Raw genomic sequence first — 24,910 nt, 5'->3', positions numbered from 1 at the left:
GTTACATTGGCCTAATCAAAAGTTCCCTCACTTAGAGCCAGGTAGCCTTGGGTTTGATTCAGCTCCTGTACTCACCAGTTATATAACTCTCACCAAGTGACAAAACCTCTCTGAGACTTATTCTCTACATCTGTTTTAAGGATCATAATCCCAAGTTTTCAAAGTTTGTTGTAAAGATGATCTCTATCCTAAATACAAGGCACAGTAAGTCAAAGATACAGTTATCATATTCATTCTTCAAGTACTGAGTGTTCACAGGTATACCCTCTAAGTACTAGGAATAATAGACAATAAATACATGAATAATATATTATATAAACATTATAATATATAAATATATATTTGTTATACATGTATATATATATAAACAAAGCCCCCAGAAGTTTAAGTGCACTAATAAAAAGAGTAATAAGAAGAGAAGTGAAAAGCAAAGGAGAAAAGGAAAAATATAAGCATCTGAATGCAGAGTTCCAAAGAATAGCAAGGAGAGATAAGAAAGCCTTTCTCAGCGATCAATGCAAAGAAATAAGAGGAAAACAACAGAATGGGAAAGACTAGAGATCTCTTCAAGAAAATTAGAGACACCAAGGGAACATTTCATGCAAAGATGGGCTCCATAAAGGACAGAAATGGTATGGAACTAATAGAAGCAGAAGATATTAAGAAGAGGTGGCAAGAATACACAGGACTGTACAAAAAAGAGCTTCACGACCAAGATAATCACGATGGTGTGATCACTCATCTAGAGCCAGACATCCCGGAATGTGAAGTCAAGTGGGCCTTAGAAAGCATCACTACGAACAAAGCTAGTGGAGGTGATGGAATTCCAGTGGAGCTATTTCAAATCCTGAAAGATGATGCTGTGAAAGTGCTGCACTCAATATGCCAGCAAAGTTGGAAAACTCAGCAGTGGCCACAGGACTGGAAAAGGTCAGTTTTCATTCCAATCCCAAAGAAAGGCAAAGCCAAAGAATGCTCAAACTACCGCACAATTGCACGCATCTCACACGCTAGTAAAGTAATGCTTAAAATTCTCCAAGCCAGGCTTCAGCAATATGAGAACTGCGAACTTCCAGATGTTCAAGCTGGTTTTAGAAAAGGCAGAGGAACCAGAGATCAAATTGCCAACATCCGCTGGATCATGGAAAAAAGCAAAAGAAAAAAGAAAAAGCAAGATGTTTCAGAAAATCATCTATTTCTGCTTTACTGACTATGCCAAAGCCTTTGACTGTGTAGATCACAATAAACTGTGGAAAATTCTTCAAGAGGTGGGAATACCAGACCACCTGACCTGCCTCTTGAGAAACCTATATGCAGGTCAGGAAGCAACAGTTAGAACTGGACATGGAACAACAGACTGGTTCCAAATAGGAAAAAGTACATCAAGGCTGCATATTGTCACCCTGCTTATTTAACTTATATGCAGAGTACATCATGAGAAACGCTGGGCTAGAAGAAGCACAAAGTCCCCGAGGCTGGAATCAAGATTGCTGGGAGAAATATCAATAACCTCAGATAGGCAGATGACACCACCCTTATGGCAGAAAGTGAAGAGGAACTAAAGAGCCTCTTGATGAAAGTGAAAGAGGAGAGTGAAAAAGTTGGCTTAAAGCTCAACATTCAGAAAACGAAGATCATGGCATCTGGTCCCATCACTTCATGGAAATAGATGGGGAAACAGTGTCAGACTCTTTTTGGGCTCCAAAATCACTGCAGATGGTGATTGCAGCTATGAAATTAAAAGACGCTTACTCCTTGGAAGGAAAGTTATGACCAACCTAGATAGCATATTGAAAAGTAGAGACATTACTTTGCCAACAAAGGTCCATCTAGTCAAGGCTATGGTTTTTCCAGTAGTCATGTATGGATGTGAGAGTTGGACTCTGAAGAAAGCTGAGCACCGAAGAATTGATGCTTTTGAACTGTGGTGTTGGAGAAGCTGAAACTCCAGTACTTTGGCCACCTCATGCGAAGAGTTGACTCATTGGAAAAGACTCTGATGCTGTAAGGGATTGGGCGCAGGAGGAGAAGGGGATGACAGAGGATGAGATGGCTGGATGGCATCACTGACTCAATGGACATGAGTTTGAGTGAACTCTGGGAGTTGGTGATGGACAGGGAGGCCTGGCATGCCGGGATTCTTGGGGTCACAAGGAGTCGGACATGACTGAGTGACTGAACTGAACTAAACTGAATAAAAAGAGTAAAGGATAAAGCAGGGAGACCAGCAAAGGCAATGCTTCGCAATAGTTAGAATGAAGTTCCTAGATGCTCCATTCTGGCTTTATCCTCAAGTCCCTCAAACTCTCCTTTATTCAGCATTTACTTCGTTCTGAGAGCAGAGATGTGACTGAAAAGGCTGCTGCAGCAGAGGAACCCATGAGAACTAGAAAATGCACTCTTCATCACTACCCACAGAGGAAAAAGTTTACTGTAGTATCTGGATATTCACCTCATCTTTGGTACAGTAACTGGACTGTTCCTACAGGAACGTTTCAGGGTTTTCAGCTGACCTATCCTGGGCCCATGTCATGGGTTCCATGTCAAGAAGGGGTTGGGAGGGTTTCCTTGGTTAGGCTGTGGTTCGCCAATCTTTCTCAGCCACTGCTTGGATGGAACCATTCTGAACCACCTCCGTTTCTCTTTAAGAACTAAGTCAAAATTTCCCACAAGGAGGAAAATAAATGGCAGATGCTTAACCTACAAATTTTATAAATCAGGCAGCTTTACTACTTTATATAAATTATCAGAAGCATGACCTTTGGAATCAAGACATAATTGGGTTTAATTGCAAACTCTATCATTTAATGAATGACTTAGGGGTAGTTCTAAATTTTGTTTAATAAAACTAGGGACAATAATACCTTTGTTTCATTGAGTGTTTAAATGTGTATTTGCCTGTAAATCACTTAGCATAATGCCTGATACATAGTAAGCACTCCAAATTGGTATTGTTATTACTTATTGTAATAATCAGTAAGTCTATTACTCTCAAAGGGAAAAATACTCTTAAAAAGATGAAGCCTACTTACCTTGAAGAGATACGAATGTATAAACTACTACATGAAGTTAGAATTATTCTATGGTATCTAGGATAATAATTCAATTTTTTCCTGTAATAAAATTAGTTTAAAATAAAGTTAATAATTATAAAATCTTTAGGAAATTTTTCATTTTAGAATTCAAAAAGTATAAATAAGCCCCTTAGCAAACTATTCATAATTCAAAAGTTATCATGGAATATAGAATTGGTTATTTTTAATAGTCCCAAGATGAAAATGAAACTCATAGTTTCAAAATCTGAAGTATGATCACATGATTATGTTACAGTTATCTGAAGGAACCTTAGGCATACATTTAAAATTTTACATTTCCAGAGAATTTTAATGATACTAGAAAATGTTATGTTGCAAGTGGAATAGTAGGATATAAATAGCATATACACTGTTAATGATATATATACAAGATATGTATGTAGGATATATGTTAAGAACTTCGTGATGGCCTTTCCCTTCTATCAACTCACAGCATGGCACTGACAGAATACTCTGGTCTAACAACTGAGCAAAAAATGGCAAAGTCAATCCAAGTGAACAGAAAAGAAAAAAAGAATTATAAATACGTCTGCATTCCTAGGAAAGGGCTTCTTACTAGTGACTTTTTATCCTCTGTAGTGACACCCTTATAAGGATTCCATAAGGACCTTTGTGGTAAGGAGCCCATGTATTCTAATAGAGTCAGTGGTATATCAATTAACTGCCGTCAACTAACCACCTTGCATTTCTAACAGTCTGAAAGGGAGAGTTCCTGAGTCTGAGAATCAGATAGCCATACTGCCATGCTTCATACAGACAACACACTATACGTCTTCTAAAAGGGGCTCTTTTAAGTCTCCATTAGAGATAGTACTACTAGCGATCATATTCAGCCTTCCAAGACTCTAAAAACAGTGGCAGAAGAGAATTAAATATACATAAAGCAAGCAACTTGCTCTGTAAACATTCAGTGTGTCGTTATCCTTCAATAGAACTGTTCTGATTGAAAGTTTTATGGTGTATAAGTCTTAGGATCTAGTATTTCTCATTTCAAAGAGTAACTTGGGTCTTTAAAACTATTATATAAAAGCACAGTGCATTTAACTGATTTAATGAAATTTAATTGATTAATTTTAAATTCTAAGAGAAGAGCCTCTTTGAAGAAAACCTTTGTTTAGATGGCATGAGAGCAGAGGCCTAGTTGGTAGTAATACTAACAGTAATAACTTGCGTTATTACATACACTCCATCAGTCAAAACTCAACTTTAGGAACACGAACGATTGCTGCTTTGGCTAAAATTTGAGTCTTTCATTAGAATAAAATTATGTGTGATATTTCATAAGGCTTAAATGCAAACAAAATTGATTGATCACACTCACAAATATACAAACTTACATTCAAACCATATTAAAAAAAAGTATATTATATTTGAGACAAAAATGGCAAAACCAGAATTTTTAATTGCCAAGACTTTTATATAGCAAGTTTGTTCAGTAACATAATAAAAGAGGAATAGTACATTGGCAGGAGTGGAATTAAAGAACATAAATATTACTCTGAAACAGTAAAACAATGGGATCACTTTCAAGAGCCTCATAGAAAGCTTGTAATTTAAAATGCTACTTTTTCATGATTAATGGGATTAACGTGACTTTTCCATGATAAAAATCAGGGTACCTGAGTATTATATATATTCAATTCCATGTGATAAACAATATTATAAAGATGAACTTTCCTAATTACTTAAGCAATTGCTTTCAGCTCATTCCATTCTTTGTCTAAATAGCTTGCTGTTGCTACTGCTGCTAAGTTGCGTCAGTCATGTCCGACTCTGTGTGACCCCATAGACAGAAGCCCACCAGGCTCCTCCGTCCATGGGATTTCCCAGGCAAGAATACTGGAGTGGGGTGCCATTCCCTTCTCCCTAAATAGCTTAAGATATGTAAAAAGCAAACAATCATACATATATACTTAAGGATGAAACTTTTTAGTAAGCATGCATGACATATAATAAAATGGCATTTGAGGGAAATTATTGCTTAAACTAAAGGAAAAAAAATTGCTAAATTCCTGCCTGGGGATTAAATTGTGGTCTTGCATTAATAAAGTAGATTTTTTGATTTCCTAGCCTTTGGTGATACTTTAGAACCTTCCTATTTTTCCTGTTGATATTTCAGGCAAGCTCTCAGATGTTAAATAATCTGTGTGCGATGCAGGAGACCCAGATTCGATCCTTGGGTCAGGAATATCCCCTGGAGAAGGGAATGGCAACCCACTCCAGTATTCTTGCCTGGAGAATTCCATGGACAGAGGAGCCTGGTGGGCTACAGTCCACAGGGTAGCAAGGGTTGGACACAAACAACTGAGTGACTGACATTTTTCACTTTCATTTTCTCAAATTTGAGAGGACACAATAAAATTCCCACTTAGATGGTAAAATATATTAATTCTAATATTATGTAAATAAAGTAAATCTGATTCATTTACTGGGCAAGTACTACATTCTAAACTACCCAACTAAAATGAAACTAAATTCTGTGGCAAACAATTTATTTTCTCATTATACAATTAATGTTACCTTCAATAAGGCAATTCCCACATAGCCTTTGGCCACAGTTGTTGTCTTTAAAACAAAGTTCTAAATCTGTAGATCTCAAAAAAGGGTATGATTTCCATAGCACATGGTTAAGGAAATCAACAATAGGGATGCATGCTCAAGAGAATATGAGTTTTTAAGGAGTCTTTGCCAACAAAGGTCCATCTAGTCAAGGCTATGGTTTTTCCAGTGGTCATGTATGGATGTGAGAGTTGGACTGTGAAGAAAGCTGAGCACCAAAGAATTGATGCTTTTGAACTGTGGTGTTGGAGAAGACTCTTGAGAGTCCCTTGGACTGCAAGGAGATCCAACCAGTCCATCCTAAGGGAGATCAGTCCTGGGTGTTCATTGCAAGGACTGATGTTGAAGCTGAAACTCTAATACTTTGGCCACCTGATGCGAAGAGCTGACTCATTGGAAAAGACCCTGATGCTGGGAAAGATTGAGGGCAGGAGGAAAAGGGGACAACAGAGGATGAGATGGTTGGATGGCATCACCGACTCAATGGACATGGGTTTGGGTGGACTCCGGGAGTTGGTGATGGACAGGGAGGCCTGGCGTGCTGCGATTCATGGGGTGGCAAAGAGTCAGACATGACTGAACGACTGAACTGAGCTGATCTAATTAACAGAGCTCTCCCTTCCAATCCCCCCACATTCAGTGATCCAAGAAACTGAAATACAAATGGAAAAGATGAATCTGTGAAATTAAAGGTATAAAATTATGCAACATTCCTCAGGCTCTTCATTCTTATTTCCAGAATGGGAAGAAATTAGAGTTAACAGAATACAACCTATTTCTTTAGAGGAAGGTAGATGAAAAAGTGTCTATACTTTAAAATTTTTTACAGTGTTGATTAATGCTCCTCAGTAAACAAGGGAGGTCATTTCATTTATTTGGATATGCAAACTAACCTGGAAAATCCATAAAAATACCTTTCTCACCAGTAAGCCAATCAGTATAGCAAAATATTGTATAAAAGAAAAGGAATATTGATAAATACATGTGAATAGAAGTCTTTCAATAAAGAAAAATCTATCATTTTTATTAAAAAGCTATCTATTTTAAACATCATCCTTACTCAATCACAAGTAAAATATTACCAATACATGCCTTTGAAATTTCAAATAAAAGCCATCGCAGTTTCCTTATTAGGAATATTTGTTTTCAGTCGTCCTTTTTATCTGAGGTACTTTCTTCATGACTTTCAGGGCTGACTTTATTACTTACAACTGAAGGAGTTGCTTGGACTTCTTCTGGTAATGAAAACACATGGCATGTCTGGAGATCTAAGTAGGTTGTAAATATCTTAGCATATTCTGGATGCTTTAGGGCAAAACTTTTAAATTCCTCTAAAAGAGTAGAAAAAAACAAAATTCAATAAATTGAGATAAATCTTCTTTTGGCATGATGCAGATTAACACATGATCTTAATAATATAATGATTGCAAAAGTCTATTACTCAACCCTTATAAATTATACAACTGCTTTGGCAGATAGTTTTTTCCATTATCCAGTCAAGTTGAAGATATGCATACTTGATTCTCAAATAGATAAGCTAGAGGATTTGTGCATACTGTATTCCGGGAGACATGCATGAGAATGTTCACAGCAATGTTATTCATAATAGGTGAAAAATGGAAACAATTCAAATGTTTGTTAACAGTTGAAATAGAGAAATAAATCCTGGCATATTCAGAGAACATAATGCTGTACAGCAATGAAGATGAATGAATAGCTGTTGCTGTACAGCAATGAAGATGAATGAATAGCTGTGTTGTAACAATGTGGATAAATCTTAAAACCATAATGTCGAATGAAAAAAGCCAATTTGTACTTTTGTGGTGAAATGCTAAAGGAAAGCGGGCAGAGATTCCTTTTAAGTCAGGTGAGCAGTTCCCTCCTTTAAGACAGAGGAAGGGGTTGTATTTTTGGAAGGGGTGCATGGAGGCTTCTAGAGTTACTGAAAAATTCTATTTCTTGATCTGAGTGGTAGTACACAAGTGTTCATTTATAAACCTTCATTATGCTCCGTTTATGTTTTATTGTTATATATAATTTTATTATTTCTCTATAATAAAAAATGTTTAAGAATTTATTCTCCAGGACTTTCTATTGTGCTGTGCTGTGCTTAGTCACTCAGTCGTGTCCAACTCTTTGCTACTGCATGGACTGTAGCCCACCAGGCTTCTCTGTCCATGGGAATTCTCCAGGCAAGAATACTAGAGTGGGTTGCCATGCCCTCCTCCAGGGGATCTTCCCAACCCAGGGATGGAACCCAGGTCTCCTGCACTGCAGGCAGGTTCTTTACCAGCTGAGCCACCAGGGAAGCCCAGGACTTTCTATTACTGACTTTTAAAATGATTTTAACCTTTAAAACTGGTAAAGAAATGAACCATGTTGAAAAGCTGAGCCCTGCCTGACTTATGATCAGTAAGAACAAGAAGAGTGTACAATATAGAATAATCATATCACAAGACCCCTGAGTCATGGGCCTCCTTTTATCTCAGGTGTTTTGATTTGCGACATAGGTAGAGTATAGAAATTAACTTATTAACCATCAGAATTTGAACCTTAGGCCCCTAATAGTTTCTGAAATATGATGCTACCCTCAACTTTGAAATTTCTCTCTCCTTTTCTGTTAGGATGGAGAAAGCTTTATTGAACTTATATAGCAAAGGAAGCGTGGTCTCTGAATAAGCTTGCTATTTGACTCTCTAATAAAAGGCTTTTAACCCAATATCCTATTTCTATCCATTAAAAAAAATCCTCCGATAACCAAGTGTCTACTTCATGGCACATTAGAGTACCTAGCAATTCTTGATGATATAAACAGGTCTTAGTGATGAGGAAGTTACCAGATTGAGCCCAGATCATTTTCTGTAATTACAACATTATTTTGTATTAATAGACTTTATATTTCCAAATCAGGTAAGTTATTAATTATTCTTTCTTAACACCCAAAATAAAGATTTATCTGCATGAGTCTATTTCAGTGATGGAGGTAAAGTAGACGTTAAGTGATTTCTAAGATACATAGGCAGGAGAGTTGATCTACGGAAACCATGAGATTTAATTTTAAGACATGTGCTCTGGTCAAAAGATGAAGGTCTCTGTCTTCTTTGGGGATGCCAGTGGCATTAAAGAGTAACTCATTTCTAGAAGTGCTATGAACTGGCGATAAGTGGAATTTGGGCATTCATTTTGCTAAAGGAAAACCAAGAATAAAAACTTAAATGATCATATTTAAATAACATAAATGGCCACATTCATGATAAATTTTTATACCTATTCTTTCATAAAATCATATTTAAATACCTCAAACATTCCTGCAAAAAAAAAAAGTGGGCTTGCCTAATATTGGGGAAGAGGAGATATTCTTTGTATTCTAAAAAGAAAAGTATTGAATTCCAAAAATCAAAGTAGATTTCTATTAAAAAAAATTAAAATCAACAGGTAAACATATGACTACCTACAAGTAATTCTCAGTATTAGCTTCCATTGAAATAATAATTCAAAATAGTTTTTCAAAATGTTGTAGCTTTGAGACTTCTTTGTGGTCTAGTGGTTAAGACTTTGTCTTCCAATGCAGGGGGTGTGGGTTTGATCCCTGATAGGGGAGCTAAGATCCCCCATGCCTTGAGGCCAAAAAAGTCAAGGCATAAAACAAGTAATATTGTAACAGATTAAATAAAGACTTTGAAAATGGTCAACATTAAAAAAAAATAAAAAGAATACTAAAAAAAAATGGTAGCTTGGAGTAATACAGTCTAAATTATGCAATGAAAATGGCTAGAGAATTAGTACACATGAGGTTTATGACTCTTTAAGTTTACATCAGTATATACTTCCCATTTTATCCTTTCTTTTTTTTTTAAATGAACTTAATAGAGTAAGTGCTCTAGGCATTTAATTATCTAAAATAGAAGAAAAGATAGCCAAATGACAGTAATTAAAAACAGAGAGTAAGCGTAGTATGTGATCTAAAGCCCCCATTCAGTGAAAGTTTTCAGGCTGAAACTCTTTGAGCACCAGAAGGAAAAAGGCATTCAAGAGGAATCCTCCTCCAGCCCACCAGAGAAGACTGGGGAAGATAAGCCATGTCTATGACCACATCAAAGCTCCACCAAGTTGTGTTTCCCAAGAACATTATGAAATACATGGAAACTGATGAACCATTCCTTCATCCCTTACAGGACTTATTTTTAAATTTTTGTTTTTATTTAATTTTATTTGTTTTTATTTTTTGGCCACATCATGAGGCATGAGGGATCTCAGTTCCCCAATCAGGGATCGAACCTGCATCCCCTGCCTTGGTAGGGCAAAGTCTTAACTACTGGAATGCCAGGGAAGTCCCAAGGGCACTTACTTTAATTCATGGACTTGAGTCATCAGGAGAAAGGCTGGTGGACAGACCTGCCGTCTGGCCTCAAGGTCTTCCTCCATGATAGTCCCTCCCTCACAGGGTTGCCATCAATGTGACATGATATAATGAACGTGAAAGCTCACCTAAGCTACTAACAGGAAACATTAATAGATGGTTTAGTTACTGTTATTACTGTGGGCCCCTCAGCTTGTATCCCTCTACTGTGGCTACAACTCTGACATTTTCTGGTGAATTCTTTGCATCTTGAGAACATAAGAATAATGAAAAGTACTGATTGAATAGGCCTGCTGTAAAGAATAAATGAATTAATATATATAAAATGTTTGAAGAGTGCTTAGCATATGGTAATTTCCCAATAGTTAGCTTCTACCATTACACCACTACTACTATTACTGGTATCATCATTGTTACTATTATTTCTATCATTAACATATTAGAGGAGGGAAACAACACTTGTATGAGGGTCAGTCATAGTTTGGATGTCCTCTTCATACACTGAATCAGGTGCCAAACTGCCTACTCACCATAGGAAATAGAGTCCCCCTGAGCTATTTCCTTGAAGAGACCAGAAACATCAAGGTCAGGCACTCCAAGGGAAGCCTGCAGGATGGTGGAGAACTCTTCCTCTGTTATGAAGCCATCCTCATCAACATCAAAGAGCTGAAGGAAAAAGAAAATAAAGCCTAAGAACGAGCTCCTCCAGAGCAATGGCAGTATGGAATAATCTTGGAAAATAAATTCTTTAGTAATTCAGACATTCACTGTGCCAGGGGCTTGGGATATATGTCTATATGTATGATCTCTGCTGCCTTCACAATACGTATAGTTTAGTGGTAGAAAGAGATAAAATTAAAATAGGGGCTACAACCACAGTAAGCACAGAAGCACATGGGGGTCCTCTGTAGAACAAGATGAATCCTACCTGGAGAGGTCAGGGAAGGCTTTATGCCATTACATGAAGGAAATATACAAGGAATATGCAAGGAATATATAGGTATTGGTAGGTGATTGCTTGGGGCTCGAGTCAGGAGAGAGAAAGACAACCAGGAATCAGATCATAGTGTATCATCTAACCCTGCAGGATGATCATGGGAAGGACTGTGGCGTGATTGACTGTGAACTGAGGGAGCTCTCTAAGGAAGAGGGTGGAGGATGGATTGGAGGCAGAAGGTTGAAAAGACTTCTGTTCTTGTTCAATCGCTAAGTTATGTCCAACTCTTTGCAGCCCCATGGACTGCAGCATGCCAGGCTTGCCTGTCCTTCAGTATTTCCTGGTGTTTGCTCAAACTAATACCCACTGAATCTATGAGACAAGAAAAACAATTAAGAGTCTGGGGTGGAGAAGCATGAAGGGCAGGAAGAGAGAATTTATAAGGAAACAAAGGTGGGACTTGCATTTCAGTTAGAGGTCTGCAGTGATAGAAAATAAGGAGCCAGTGATGGCCGAGGTGATCTGACTTGAGCAAGGGGTGAAAACGTTATGTTACCCAGACGGGAGAACAGGTACCCAATGAGATCAAAGGTTAGACCTGGACAGGTAAATTTGAATCAGAAGTGTCAGTTAGAAGTCTAGCACATCAGCACAGGAGAATGATGAGCCTTGAGATATGAATTCAGGTAAGAACTGAAATTATGTGTTTGAGCCTCTCTGTGGAAAATGCACAAAGTAAGGCAGCGTCCTGGATACTGTAAGAGTTGAGGTGTGTGCAGGGAAGAGGAGCCAGCAAAAACAATAACAAAAGCAGTCAGAGTGATGGAGAAGCAGAAAGAAAGAACATGCATCTTGGGAGCTAGGGGAGGTTCTTAGGAAAGAGGAAGAAACTCTGACTGTGGTAATGGCCAACACAGTAAAATGCCATAGGAAGGCCAAGCAAGGGGCAAAGAGGTTTGCTGGATTTGGTAGTTAGGAGATCCTGATGACAGATGGTAATGGGAATCAAGGAATGAATAGATGTGAGGTATGGAGGCAAAGGCACGGGCTCTTCTTTTAAGAAATTATGCAGGGCTTCCCTGGTGGTCCAGTGGCTAAGAATCTACCTTGTAATGCCTGGGATACCAGTGGGTAACATAACTCACTTTTACCCATTTGCTCAAGCCAGAACACCTCAGCCACCACTGGCTCCTTCTTTTCCAGTACTACAGACCTCTAACTGATATGCAAGTTCTGTTTTTGCTTCCTTATAAATTCTCATTTCCTGCCCTTCCTGCTTCTCCACCCCAGACTCTTGTTTTTCCTGTTTGATCCCTGCTCTGGGAAGATCCCACATGCCACAACTACTGAAGCCTGCTCACACTAGAGTCTGTGCTCCACAACAAGAGAAGCCACCACAATGAGAAGCCCGCACGCTGCAACTAGAGAGTAGCTCCTGTTCTCTGCAGCTAGAGAGAAGCCTGCTCAGTGACAAAGACCCAGCACAGCCAAAAATAAGTAATTAATTTAAAAAGAAATTATGGAATAAAGGGCAGGAGAGAAATGGGGTAACAACCATGTGCAAAAGGAGGCTGCCTACAGGAAGGGAGAGACTGAATATGTTTACAGGCAGAGGGGAAAGGGTGGGATACACTGAAAGTCAAGTTGCAAGTTAGGGATAGTTGATATGTCATATTCAAAATCTTCTCCAGGGTATTCACATTTTTTAAATGATATCAGCACTAAATCTTTGCAGGCACTGATCCAACATGTTCAAATCCCTTTACACATTCATTTAACCCTGATGACAGTCTACCCTAACGAGTCTTATGTAAGGGAGGGGTTGTTATTAGTCATCTCTCACAGATGAGAAAGCTGAGGAACACAGAAGCCAGGCAACTTTCCCAAGGTCACAGAGCTTGTCGGTGGTCAAGCTGACACTCAAAGACAGGCAAATAATATCTAGAGCTCCTGCTGTTAAGGTATCCACTTCTGACCAAACACACAATCAAAAACAGGCATAGGGTAAGGTGTGATAATTGTGAAATGAACAACAAGCAAACATTGAATAGTGCTTAAATTGTCCACTAGGGTGGGAGGCATGAATAGATGTGAGGTATGGAGGCAAAGGCACAGGCTCTTCTTTTAAGAAATTATGGAGGGCTTCCCTGGTGGTCCAGTGGTTAAGAATCTACCCTGCAATGCCTGGGAGAAGGCAATGGCACCCCACGCCAGTACTCTTGCCTGGAAAATCCCATAGATGGAGGAACCTGGTAGGCTGTAGTCCATGGGGTCACTGAGTCGGACATGACTGAGCGACTTCACTTTCACTTTTCACTTTTATGCATTGGAGAAGGAAATGGCAACCCACTCCAGTGTTCTTGCCTGGAGAATCCCAGGGACGGGGGAGCCTGGTGGGCTGCCGTCTCTGGGGTCACACAGAGTTGGACACGACTGAAGCGACTTAGCAGCAGTAGCAGCAGGGTGGGAGGAGAAAAACAGAATTTGAAGTTGTGATTTCCTGTCCCTTGATGAAAAGACACAGACTCCTAGTCCATTTTCTACACTCAGCCCCTGAATGGAGGATAAGACAGTTGGAAAGTACAAAGCGTATTAGCATTTGTTTTCACAAATGGTAGCCCCAGGGCTCTTTATGGGCCTCGGACTTCAACAGCCAGGTTGTCACACATCCCACTCCCATAAATTCTAAGTTTTTTATAAAAGTCTTCCATTCCTAAACAGTTCTCACCAACTCATCAAATCGTCTAAATGCCTGCCACATTTGGTGCTTTGATGGCTCTCTCTTCTGTATAAGTTCCCTTCACACATCCATCCCGGGGCTTTTACTTCCTATCACAGTCATTGTGACAAAGGACATTTTGCTACAACGACCCCATAATACCCTTCCATTTCTCTCAATTCCTCACATTCCCAATAGTCTCTTTGCTACACAGTTCCCAGATCTCAGGTAAATCCCATCCTCTGGGCTCTGGTAGAAGGTTTAACACCCCAGTTTCCTTGGAGAATAGGGGAGTGCTATCTCCCCAGTGTACAGAATGTTGCAGGACTCTGTATCCATTCAGCCAGTCTGTGTATCTTGGTTGGAGCATTTAATCCATTTACATTTAAAGTAATTATTGATATATAGGTTCCTGTTGGTATTTTCTTAATTGTTTTGTTTTTGTTTTGTAGGTCTTTTCCTTCTCTTGTATTTCCTTCCTATAGAAGTCCCTATATGCCACAACAAATTACATTTGTTTGTAAAGCTTATTTGGTGGTGCTGAATTCTCTTAACTTTTGCTTGCCTGTAAAGCTTTTGATCTCTCCATCAATTTTTAAATGACATCCTTGCTGGGTAGAGTAAACTTGGCTCTGAATCAAAACATCTTGTCTTCCCTAGCAAGCCCATGGTTCAAGACCACCAGGACCCTGCCTGGAATCTGAATGATGAACAGAGTTTGGAGTTTGTCTCTCTGACAGCAGTGCCCAAGGGAAACGTAGAGCAGTTCCCGCAGCTGGGACCTCTGGAGCTGCCTGCTTCAGGGTCTTCCCAGGAGCCTGCTTGTTGTCCTCACAACTGATTCCTCAGCCAGTCTACTGCTAACGACTGAAGAATGCTGACTAATATTCTGCCTCTAAAGGTCACCATGGTGATGAAATACAATCAAAGATGGGCAGTTAACTGTGAAGCATTACTCAAATAAAAGGATGAGAATGGATCCTGTATATATAAAATGATACTGCTAAATGGAAAACATAGAAGCATGCCAAAATCATTTTCAAAAACATCAAACACCGTTGAGAAGGTTAAAAAAATAACCAAAATAAAGCGTGACACTTGCCTTACTGAAAAAAAGAGCTAATTATAGTTTTAGGTTCTCCTTTCCTTTCCCTACCTCTCCCCCCCAAAAACCAACGTCTAGGCTAGAGAAAAATCTCAGGACTTCTTTAAAAACAATAATTACTATGATTAAGGGCCAAATTTTCTATCAGGTCTTTCATTGGTAAGCCCAAAGTGACCACTTGCCCAGCTGAACTTATAATCACACAGACAATCCCAGAACAGGAACAGAAATAAGTGGATCGGAATAAGTTAGCTATGTGCATAATTTTAGGTTTTACGATGAATAAGTATGTAAAAGCCAAAAGTTTTCAACTTGGAAAGTGTTCTGGCCCTTTCCTTGTGACCATCTGCTAAGCATCAGCCTCTTAGTTTCCTTATAGTCCCAGCAGTTAATTCAGTTGAAAACAATCTGAAATAAAAAGTCAACTTGGGGGCTCTCTGTCAATGACAAAACACATGGAAATTCCTGAGGCTATCCAGGATGGTCTCTAAGACATGAGAAAGGACTCTGGGAGGAAGAGAGTCTTCCTGAATAATAGAGGGGAAGACACTTGTTGAGGGAACAGTGGGATATTCTTCTCTGAGAAAATCAGGAAGAAATAAGAGTAGGAAACAGACATGGGGAAGGCCCTCAGGCATATGGTGGATGAAGCGGAGACTCAAGGGGCTGAATGATAAAAGAGTCCACATACACGACTTAAAAGACACATAGTGAAATCAAGCTTTTATTTTACTTGAGAACAGAGCATGTATGATTAGAATTTGGAAGGGAATATCCCATTCAAATACAAATTAGATGAAGCACATTTCATCTCTAAAGAATTGAAACACACTTTGGGAATGTATTCTTCCCCTCTTTTTGCACATATAAGTGATAAATGAAATCTGAGTTCTCATCATTTAAACCTCCATTAAGTTCTGCTGGGGTTGGGGAACATGGATTTTATTCATTGCCCCCTAATCCCCCATCCTGCTATGACAATATATATGATGTAATAGGAAAACATACAGGGTGGAAATCCAAGACATCATGGTAGAGATGAAAGGTGCTTCATCTAATTTATATTTGAATGGGATGTTCCTTTCCAAATTCTAATCATACGTGCTCTGTTCTCAAGTAAAATCAAAACTTGATCTCACCATGTGTCTTCTGAGTCATGTGTGTGGACTCTTATCACTTGATACCATCACAACAAAATAAACTTCATCAGGAAAAGATTGCCAAAAACATCTCTGACACATAGAGTGAGAAAATCAGGGTGGGTCAAAACCTTCTGCATGGCAAATTAGGACGACAAGAGACAGGTCGTGTTTATTTATACAACTCACTTTGGGGCTCCCAAACCGGGAGGCTGAAAAGAAATAATCTTTAAGCTAATTTATTAAATCACCTGCTCTTCAATCTTGATGCTGCTAACTGGGCTGCTTCCAAAGACTTTTTTTGCTTAAACGGATGCTTGTGTTTTCTTTATTCTCAGTAGCAATTGTCTTAATCACATTATTCTCGTGTTCATGTCACAGCAAATCTATAAACACTTGTAATGGATGTACTGATTTTCAAATAATACACTTAGAGTCAACACTTGTTTACGAGACAGATCTAGATGCTTTCAGTGGGGCTGACAGTACCTTAAATGCCACCTGGATGATCTCCTCTGTGTTGGCGGGGTTGCACAAGACAGCCAGGCCAATTACATACTCTCGGAAGTCGATACTGCCATCGTGGTTCTGTGAAAGGATGGGCGAAATCAATTAGCAGGGCCATCGGTTGAATAACTATTAATCACAAGGCGAAATTCAGGTATGCCATGCAACTCAGCATCATTATGCACTGAGTCTATTTGGAAAAAAGCTCGCACTGAGATAGAACAGCTAGTGAGCAGCCCAATTCAGAGGGAAGAAAAATAGATTTGTGTTCAGTGATAGATGTAAACATTTTATCACTGAGGGTCATTAAGAGTGATTCTATGGATATCAGCATGGGGTTTGGAGCTCAGTCTTGATGGGAGTCTCTCTGGGAGGCAGGATGGAGGATTCATTCCTAGGTGAGACCAAAGCCTTCATCCCACCATTGATGGTGGGCATGCCATGATGGCCAACACCCAGTGGGTCACGAAGAGATCCTCTACAGGTAGGAAACAGAAGGGAAAGGAAAAGGGCAAATTGAGGCAATAATCACAGCTACATTCTTTCTTCTTTCCAGGCTTAATCTGCAATAAAGCAGGAGCAAGTAAGCAAACATGAGCAATGGCAAGGGCCCTTAGTGATATCAGGCCCTGGAAGATCCTGCACTTCTAAGCCTCTGGAAACTATAACTAATTCATATGATGTTAATATCTATACACTTCAGCAGGTATTTCATGATGGCAATACAAAAGGATGGGTTGGTAATTCTAATCCATGCTGACTGAATGCAGAGTTTTTCCTGCATATGAACTACTCACCTAGACAGGAACACTGAGGGGATGAAATGTGGAGAAAGGAGAGAGCTTAAGGAAGAGAGGGAGAAAAGAAGAGAGAGGCAAGGAAGAGAGGGAGGGAAGGCAGAAGGAAGAGATAAAAGAGGCAAAACTAACAAGAAGGGGAAGAGGAGAAAGGAAAAGTGAGAGGGAGAGTGGAAGAGAAAGATGGAGGAGGAGAGAGAGGAGTAGGAGGGAGAAAGAAACAGAATAACAAGCACGATAATTATAATCCCATGTGTGAGATCACTTTGGCAGCAAAATCTTCAAGTGATGAGTTTACAGATAAGCTCTGAACTAGTAACAACAATGGGGAAGGCAATGACACCCCACTCCAGTACTCTTGCCTGGAAAATCCCATGGATGGAGGAGCCTGGTAGGCTGCAGTCCATGGGGTCACTAAGAGTCAGACACGACTGAGCGCCTTCACTTTTCATGCATTAGAGAAGGAAATGGCAACCCACTCCAGTGTTCTTGCCTGGAGAATCCCATGGATGGAGGAGCCTGGTAGGCTGCAGTCCATGGGGTCACTAAGAGTCAGACACGACTGAGCGACTTCACTTTTCATGCATTAGAGAAGGAAATGGCAACCCACTCCAGTGTTCTTGCCTGGAGAATCCCAGGGATGGGGGAGCCTGGTGAGCTGCTGTCTATGTGGTTGCACAGAGTCGGACACGACTGAAGTGACTTAGCAGCAGCAGTAACAACAAAGTTAGTGCGCTACTTGATAAGTAAGCAGAATTTTGGTACTGATAAGACCATAATCTTTAACTGTGACTAAGTGTCTACATTTCAACTATTAGGAGTTCCCCTAGGGCAAGGGTTGCCTTCCCTTTTCTGTGCAGTGTGTTCTCACTGCCTAGCACATACAGGTAGGTTATATAAACCATGCTACCTTTTCCTCATCTACCCTTACCTACTACTTTGGATTCACCTTAACACATTCAGGCAGTGTTCTTCACTAGAGTTTCACAGATGGGCTTGAAAGGGAAAGCCTTGAAGCCCCTGAAAGGGTGTGCCTTTTCTATACGTCCATTATTTTAGGGAGAATTTTTGTAGCTTCTATGAGTTTGGTTTTGGCTTTGTCATGGTGGCATGTGGGACCCAGTTCCCTGACCAGGGATTGAACTCAAGCCCTCTGTCGTGGAAGCATGGTGTCTTACCCACTGGAGCACCAGGGAAGTCCCCTGTCAGCTTCTCAAAGCAACCAAGTCTATCACCATGTTACCTTTATTTTGCTGCAGGGTAGGAATGAAAAAAAGTAATTTACCTTCACCAACCAGCCCACTGGATAAGGTAGAAACAGAGGTTTCAAGAGTTCCCTAAAGTAATAGGGTTTCTTCCTGAGATTAAAAACTCAGATCTGACTTCCATTTTTGTCTGATTTATTGTCGTTGTTGTTGTTTAGTTGCTAAGTCATGTCTGACTCTTTTATGACCCCATGAACAGTAGCCTGCCAGGCTCCTCCGCCCATGGGATTCCCCAGGCAAGAATACTGGCGTGGGATCTCCAGTATTTCCTTCTCCGGGGATCTTTCTGACCCAGGGGCTGAACCCATGACTCCTGTACTAGCAGGTGGGTTTTTTCCACCACTGATACACCTAGGAAGGCCTTTTGTCTGATTACCAGTCTCTAAAAGAGTAATTTTTTTCCTTTAATCAACTTCATTGAGGTATCATTTACAGTCAATAACAAGCATCAGTTTTCAGGGTAGAGTTTGAGGTTCTTTGAAAAAATGTAGACACCAGGGTAACCACTACCACAACTGACAGCGACATTTTCATCACCCCGGAAGTTTCCGAGATGGTAGACTTTTAAGGGACATAAATATTCCTTGTTGTGACTCTATTTAATTTTCTTATGTACTATGGAGGGCTGTTGTTCATTAGGCCTTAGAGGTTGAATAGCTTATTGAATATGCCTAATAAGGTAAATTTCTTGTGCAATTGGTTTTTTCCACTAAGAAACAAAGAAGTGTTAAATACAAGTTCTGAAGAATAGATATAAGAATGATCTATGACTATATTCAATATCCTGTGATAAACCATAATAGAGAAAGATATGAAAAAGAATGTATATATATATATATATGTATAACTGAATCACTTTGCTGTACAGCAGAAATTAACACAACATTGTAAGTCAACTTAATACTTTAAATAAATTTTAAAAAAGAGAATATCTATGGACACTGAAGATATAGCCATAGGTAGTATGGCTACTACCTATTGAAATACTCCTTTGAATTTATTGTGAGGCATCCAATTTTTATTTGCACTACTAAATCCAATGTTATAATGCAGGTAAAGCATTATAACTTATTTTTCAAAGGAGCACCAGAAATGTAAAGAACTCTTAATATTGCTGCTATTGATTTAATTAGTAATAGTAATATTACTGCTATTCACAAATAAAGGTAAAATTCTGGACCCCTGATTTTCATTAACAGTTTTATATGAGTGGCTCTGACTAAAAAAAGAATATTAAAGCAGACTCTTGATAATCAATTACATGAGAAATTATATGTGAGTTTTTATCCTAATAATGTGAAGGAAAAAACATATTATGGAAATTATTCTGAGATATTTTATTACTGGACTAATAAAACAATACATTGTTTTATACCATACAAATTCAGAATAACAAAATTTTGAACTGAGGGGTATCTTAGAAATCATCCAGTCAACTTCCTCATTTTTACTAATAAAAAATTAAGATATAAGTTTTACTTGAGGTCACAACACTCACTATTGCCATAACGACAATTAACATTTAGGTAATCTGACTCTCATTCAAATTAAAGCAGGTCAATGATAAAATATATTCAAAAACAGATAATAAACAGTGTAAGTAAAATGCACTCCTTTAAATTTTCAAGTTCAAATTAGTCCCATAGTAAAAAAAAAAAAATGATTCCTCAAATCTGTGGGGTTTGTTCTGTAAAAATCAATTGAACTTCTCAGGAAAAGTACTATTATTCAAATTCAATAAACTCTCAGTTATACAGGAGAGTCCAGGAAGAGGTACTGTTTCCCTCAGTATTCTTATTAAGAGCATATTTCTACCCACCTGCATAATTACATTATCAATTGCTAGGAATTAAATTGTTTTAATCCACTTAGCATTAAAAATAGACATTTTAAAAAAGTACTTCTGAACACACTGCAGGATCAATAGGTATATTTAATATCAGTGCCCTGCAGGTGCTTGAGCAAATATTTTTTAAGGCCCTACTGTGGGTGAGTTGTGTAGTATTACTGATGAAATTTCTAACTGAAGTTGATATATAAATCAACTTTTAAAAACACATGCACTATTACTCAAAAAATATTTTTAAGGTGAACTTTGAGATGATATACAAATTTTTAATGTTTTTGGACATTTGCTGCGTTTAGGTACAGAACACACAGTTCTTTTTCCTGCTGTTACAGGTTATCAAATTCAGTAGATTGTATCAAGATTAAGGTGTATTCCAAAATCATATGAGATACTTTGCAATTTAAAAGTGTAAATGTATAATGTAACGTTTAAACAAAATCATTATTATTTTCTACTTACTAGATTGATTGCATTGCTCTTAAAAATTTTTAAATGATAGAGTTATATGAATCAAAGTCCTTCATCTTAGGCTATCAGTAGTTTTCCATGTAGGAAAGGCAAAATTTTAAAAAAGTATTAGGTAAACTCTTCCTTTTATATTGAAAATCTGCCTTTAAAACATCAACTGAAAAAAAATAATTGAATGGAAACTAAGAAATCCAATCACTTCTTAAGATATTGGTTTGACACAATGCCAAAGGTTGGGTTACTTAGAAAAATCCAGACTTTGGACTAAATTTTCTGGGGTCAACTCTAGTGCCTTGGGTCATCTATACAAGTATAATACAAATTCATAAGAGAATAAAAGAGAAACTTAAGTAATTTCAGAATGTTTTGCCCTGGCATGCAGGAAGAGAATCATAAAAGTAGTAATCCTTTAACGTGAAGAGGAAGAGAAATACTCAGTACCCCTCCTAGTGTGAGATAATTGTCTTAACTTCCATAAAACATTTAGAACAAAGTGAGGGGAGAAAAGTGGGCCTACATTTTCTTTTCCCCAACCATCACGTGGAAAGGTTAAATTATAAACTTAGTATTCTTAGACCTTAAAAGGCATCTTGGCAGCTCTCCCCTTTCCTGGCTACATTACTACATCCATGCCTAACATATTAGTGGCTTTATTCTAAAATAGGGATCCTGATATTAATGTGTGGTTGCTGGCAGCAGCCTCACTCTTATATAACCACACCTGGTTTAAGTAGCTCCCCAGACCAAGCTTAAATTACAACTCTCTTGAGGAAAGTGGACGTGATCTCTGTGTTTGGCTCAACTCAGAATCACACATATGTGGTATTTAATAAATATTATATGATGGTGATGATGGTGTACACAGAGGCCAAATGCCAACCTCTCTCAATTTCAATGGGGATTTCTAACAGGCAGCTGAGTCTGTTAATAGGCCAATTACATCATTTTAAGAGTTACAATTTTCCTCTAAATGAGTCAGAAAGGAAGGATTTATCTTTGAATTTAGGATGATCTTCCAAAGTAGACTAGAAGAGAGGGAATGAATTAAAAACCAGCGAAACAGAAAAAAAAAAAAAAAAAAACAGCAAAACAGGAGGGGTAGAAATCAATTATATAGCAGGCAGATGAGTGGAGAACTTGCAAATGAGCCCTCTCTAGCTGAGTCCACTGGCCAGGGGATTCCAGATTCTGGTTTACCCTGCTATCAACACCTGAATCAAAATGAAGAAAGCCAGGGACTTCCCTGGTGGTCCAGATGTTAAGGCTCCATGCTCCCAGTGCAGGGTGCTCAGGTTCGATCCCTGCTCAGAGAACTAGACACGTGCTGCAGCTAAAGATCCCGCATGCTGCAATGAAGATCCCTTGTGTCACAACTAAGACCCGGTGTAGCCAAATAAATATTGAAAAAAGAAAAAGCCAAACCAACGGGCATTCACAAGGAAGGCCTCTGCTTTTGGGGTGGCAGTTTCTCCAAACTCCTATCTTCATTCTTTTGGACACTGGCAACACTGACTCCTGGGGGAATCAGTTTTCAGCTGCCAAACTCCTATCTTCATTCTTTTGGACACTGGCAACACTGACTCCTGTGGGGACTCAGTTTTCAGCTGAGGCTGATATGAAAAATACAGTAAAACAGCCTAAACCTTAAAGCACTGTCAGACAACCTTGGTTGCTCATTAGAATCATTTAAAGCTGGGGATCTTTACTCATCTTTGAGCCCCACCTCTAAAGATTTTTCTTTAACTTGTGTGGAGTGGGACTCAGCTATCACTATTCCTGAAGAGCTCTCCCAGTGATTCTATTTGCAGTCAGGGCTGAGAAACACTGCAATAAAGACTCAGCAACATTTATATACATATAATGATTTATATAAGTGTACATTTATGTACACATATGATTTGTGTACATGTTCTTTTTTGTTCTCTTTGTTCACTTTTTTCCCTGTCTGCGGATTTCAAACAAATGAAAGAATATTCCTTGCTAGGAGGCAGGGCAAGACATGACAAGAGCTGGCTAACATCAGCTGGGCATGCCAGATTTTGTGTGTGAAGTACATGTAAGAAGGATCATTTTGATTCATTAAGGCAATCAGTGACATTTCAACTACGACCACACCCTTTCATTCCTCAACACTCTCGTCGTCTATAAATATATCAAAACAAAACTTTTACATGTTTATTTTACTGAAAAAATAAGACTAAAGAATTCTAGATTTTAGATAGCTGCTCCACCATTAAAAAAAATACTACCTTATATAAAACTGCTTAATTTCAAATTTCTGAGCCTGTTTCTGTACAGTTAAATATGTTTTCAGGAAAGCATATTTTTAATGTAATGGGAAGACCAGAATGAATTAAGAGAAAGACAGATTTTGAATTTCCCACCTCCTCACCTTTTTGAAGGAAAAATATACATCTCTTGAGAGCTTTCTTGATTTATCCTAGGATTTTTCCCCAAATCTCATTCTTAACAGTAACAACAACAAATTCCCTGCTCTTTGGAATTAATTCACCAAACAAGCAAAGACCTCTTAAAATGTACTCCATGAGAGCCTGCCCTGCATGCCTCCCCATCACATATATAGGTCCATATAAATTCCAAATCTCAAAAAGCCAACATACAAACCACTTAGAGTATTTTTCATGAAAAATCTGTTTTAATTAAGCAATAAAGGGCAACACAGTTCAGAAATAGGTCCTGTTGTGAAAGAACTCGGCAGAAAATGACAGCTCCAGATGGGGTATCTGCAACCATGCAGAGAGAATGGCTAGGCTTCTAGCAGTCCTATCCTCCAGGGAGGGGCCTGACTTAATGCCCACTTCAGGAATACATGGTCAGCTGCAGCCACTCTTGGATAGAAACCTGAATCAGGCCATCTGCATCTCTATCCAGGGATTTGAAGGCACGGAACATGGCATCCAGGCGAACCAGGCAGCTGATGAAGTTGTTAAAGTCCATACTTCCATCCTCCTCGGTGTATCGGCGGACAATCATTTGGTAAAGTTGCTCATTTAGCTGGAAGCCTGCTGCCTGCAGAGCCCCCCGAAGCTGAGAATTTCCCAAAAATCCAGATTGGTCCCTGTCATACTGCTTGTAAACACACTGCCATTTCTTGATGTTGTTCCAGAGATACTTAAATTCTTCAAAGCCCAGCTTCCCAGTCGTGTCACTGTCCATGACAGATACAATGCTCCGGCAGGTGTCAAGACTAAAGCCGTCAGACTTCAGATCCTTGTGCTTAGAAAGGACTTTGTTGAGAATATTCATTAGGTCAGTGGCACCCACCTCCATGTCTGGTCCAGCCAGCTGAGCAAACTGTTGCCGAAAACGCCTAACATCCTCACTTTCATTGGTCTCCACGTTGGTGAAATGTTGCTGAGTAGGTGGTGGTTCTGGGGTATACTGAGCAGCCGCAGCTTCACTGATAAAATTCACAATTCCTCCAACTATCCCTCCAATATTCCCTCCTCCTCTTCTCTGATCGCCTCCTCCAAGAAGGCCTCCAAGGGCTTGTCCAAGACCTTGATTTGCTCCTTCCAAAAGAGCCTTTGCAAGAAACATGCTTTTGGTTTACCCAGCAAGGATAAAAGCTGCTGAAATCTTGGAGGTGGTATGAGAGATGAAATGGAGTCTAAGTAGCTTACATGTGGAAGAACTGGCTTTTCTGTACCTGCCTGCACTGTACCACACCCTGGGGTGTGATGCTTCACCTCCTACTGAAGTTGCCTGAATTCCACTAGGTCCTAGCTCCTGCCATTTTTCAGAGGGCCTCAATAAAATATTCCTAAGTTATAGTATATCTGACAAATTAGAAGAAATCATATTTAAGTATAACATATTAAACTATAGATTTTTATATGCTGTTAATTATTCTTAGTTCTCTTTCTCAGCAGATGACATGGATTTTCCTAGCAGAAGAAAGTAAATGACCTAAGGATATCAAGAATTTCTTCTCTAAGGAATATTTATTGCTAGGGCACAACTGAAGAATTCTTGGGCATTAGAAAAATTTTTATCTAATTCTCTTCCTTCAGCAGATTTGCAATATCTAATGTTCTTAAGAAAAACTTGGAAGGGAGATTTTTTAAATGCAGGGTCCCTAGATCCCAT

At 38.9% G+C, this 24,910-nt stretch overlaps 2 protein-coding genes across 2 annotated transcripts in view; both read right to left on the bottom strand.

Annotated features, from left to right (window-relative positions):
- Positions 1–6,800: 6,800 nt before the first annotated feature.
- The window catches only part of LPCAT2 (lysophosphatidylcholine acyltransferase 2), a 64,720-nt gene continuing 46,610 nt past the window's right edge, over positions 6,801–24,910 (bottom strand). Inside the window, exons 12-14 of the mRNA XM_068992774.1 lie at positions 16,404–16,502; positions 10,545–10,680; positions 6,801–6,985 (exon numbers count right to left, since the gene is read on the bottom strand). Of these exons, the coding sequence (XP_068848875.1) occupies positions 6,801–6,985; positions 10,545–10,680; positions 16,404–16,502 (420 nt within the window). The remainder of the gene's footprint in view (positions 6,986–10,544; positions 10,681–16,403; positions 16,503–24,910) is intronic.
- Positions 23,621–24,361, bottom strand: CAPNS2 (calpain small subunit 2). The gene has a single exon (XM_068993497.1). The coding sequence runs from the start codon at positions 24,359–24,361 to the stop codon at positions 23,621–23,623; it is 741 nt and encodes a 246-aa protein (XP_068849598.1).

The sequence above is a fragment of the Capricornis sumatraensis genome, chromosome 20 (assembly GCF_032405125.1).
Source record: "Capricornis sumatraensis isolate serow.1 chromosome 20, serow.2, whole genome shotgun sequence".
In the NCBI taxonomy this organism is placed as follows: Eukaryota; Metazoa; Chordata; class Mammalia; order Artiodactyla; family Bovidae; genus Capricornis; species Capricornis sumatraensis.
This window is presented reverse-complemented; position numbering and strand designations above follow the sequence as displayed.

Coding starts and splice junctions, on each gene's coding strand:
- CAPNS2 (XM_068993497.1), bottom strand. CDS start 24,361: ATGTTTCTTGCAAAGGCTCTTTTGGAAGGAGCAAATCAAGGTCTTGGA.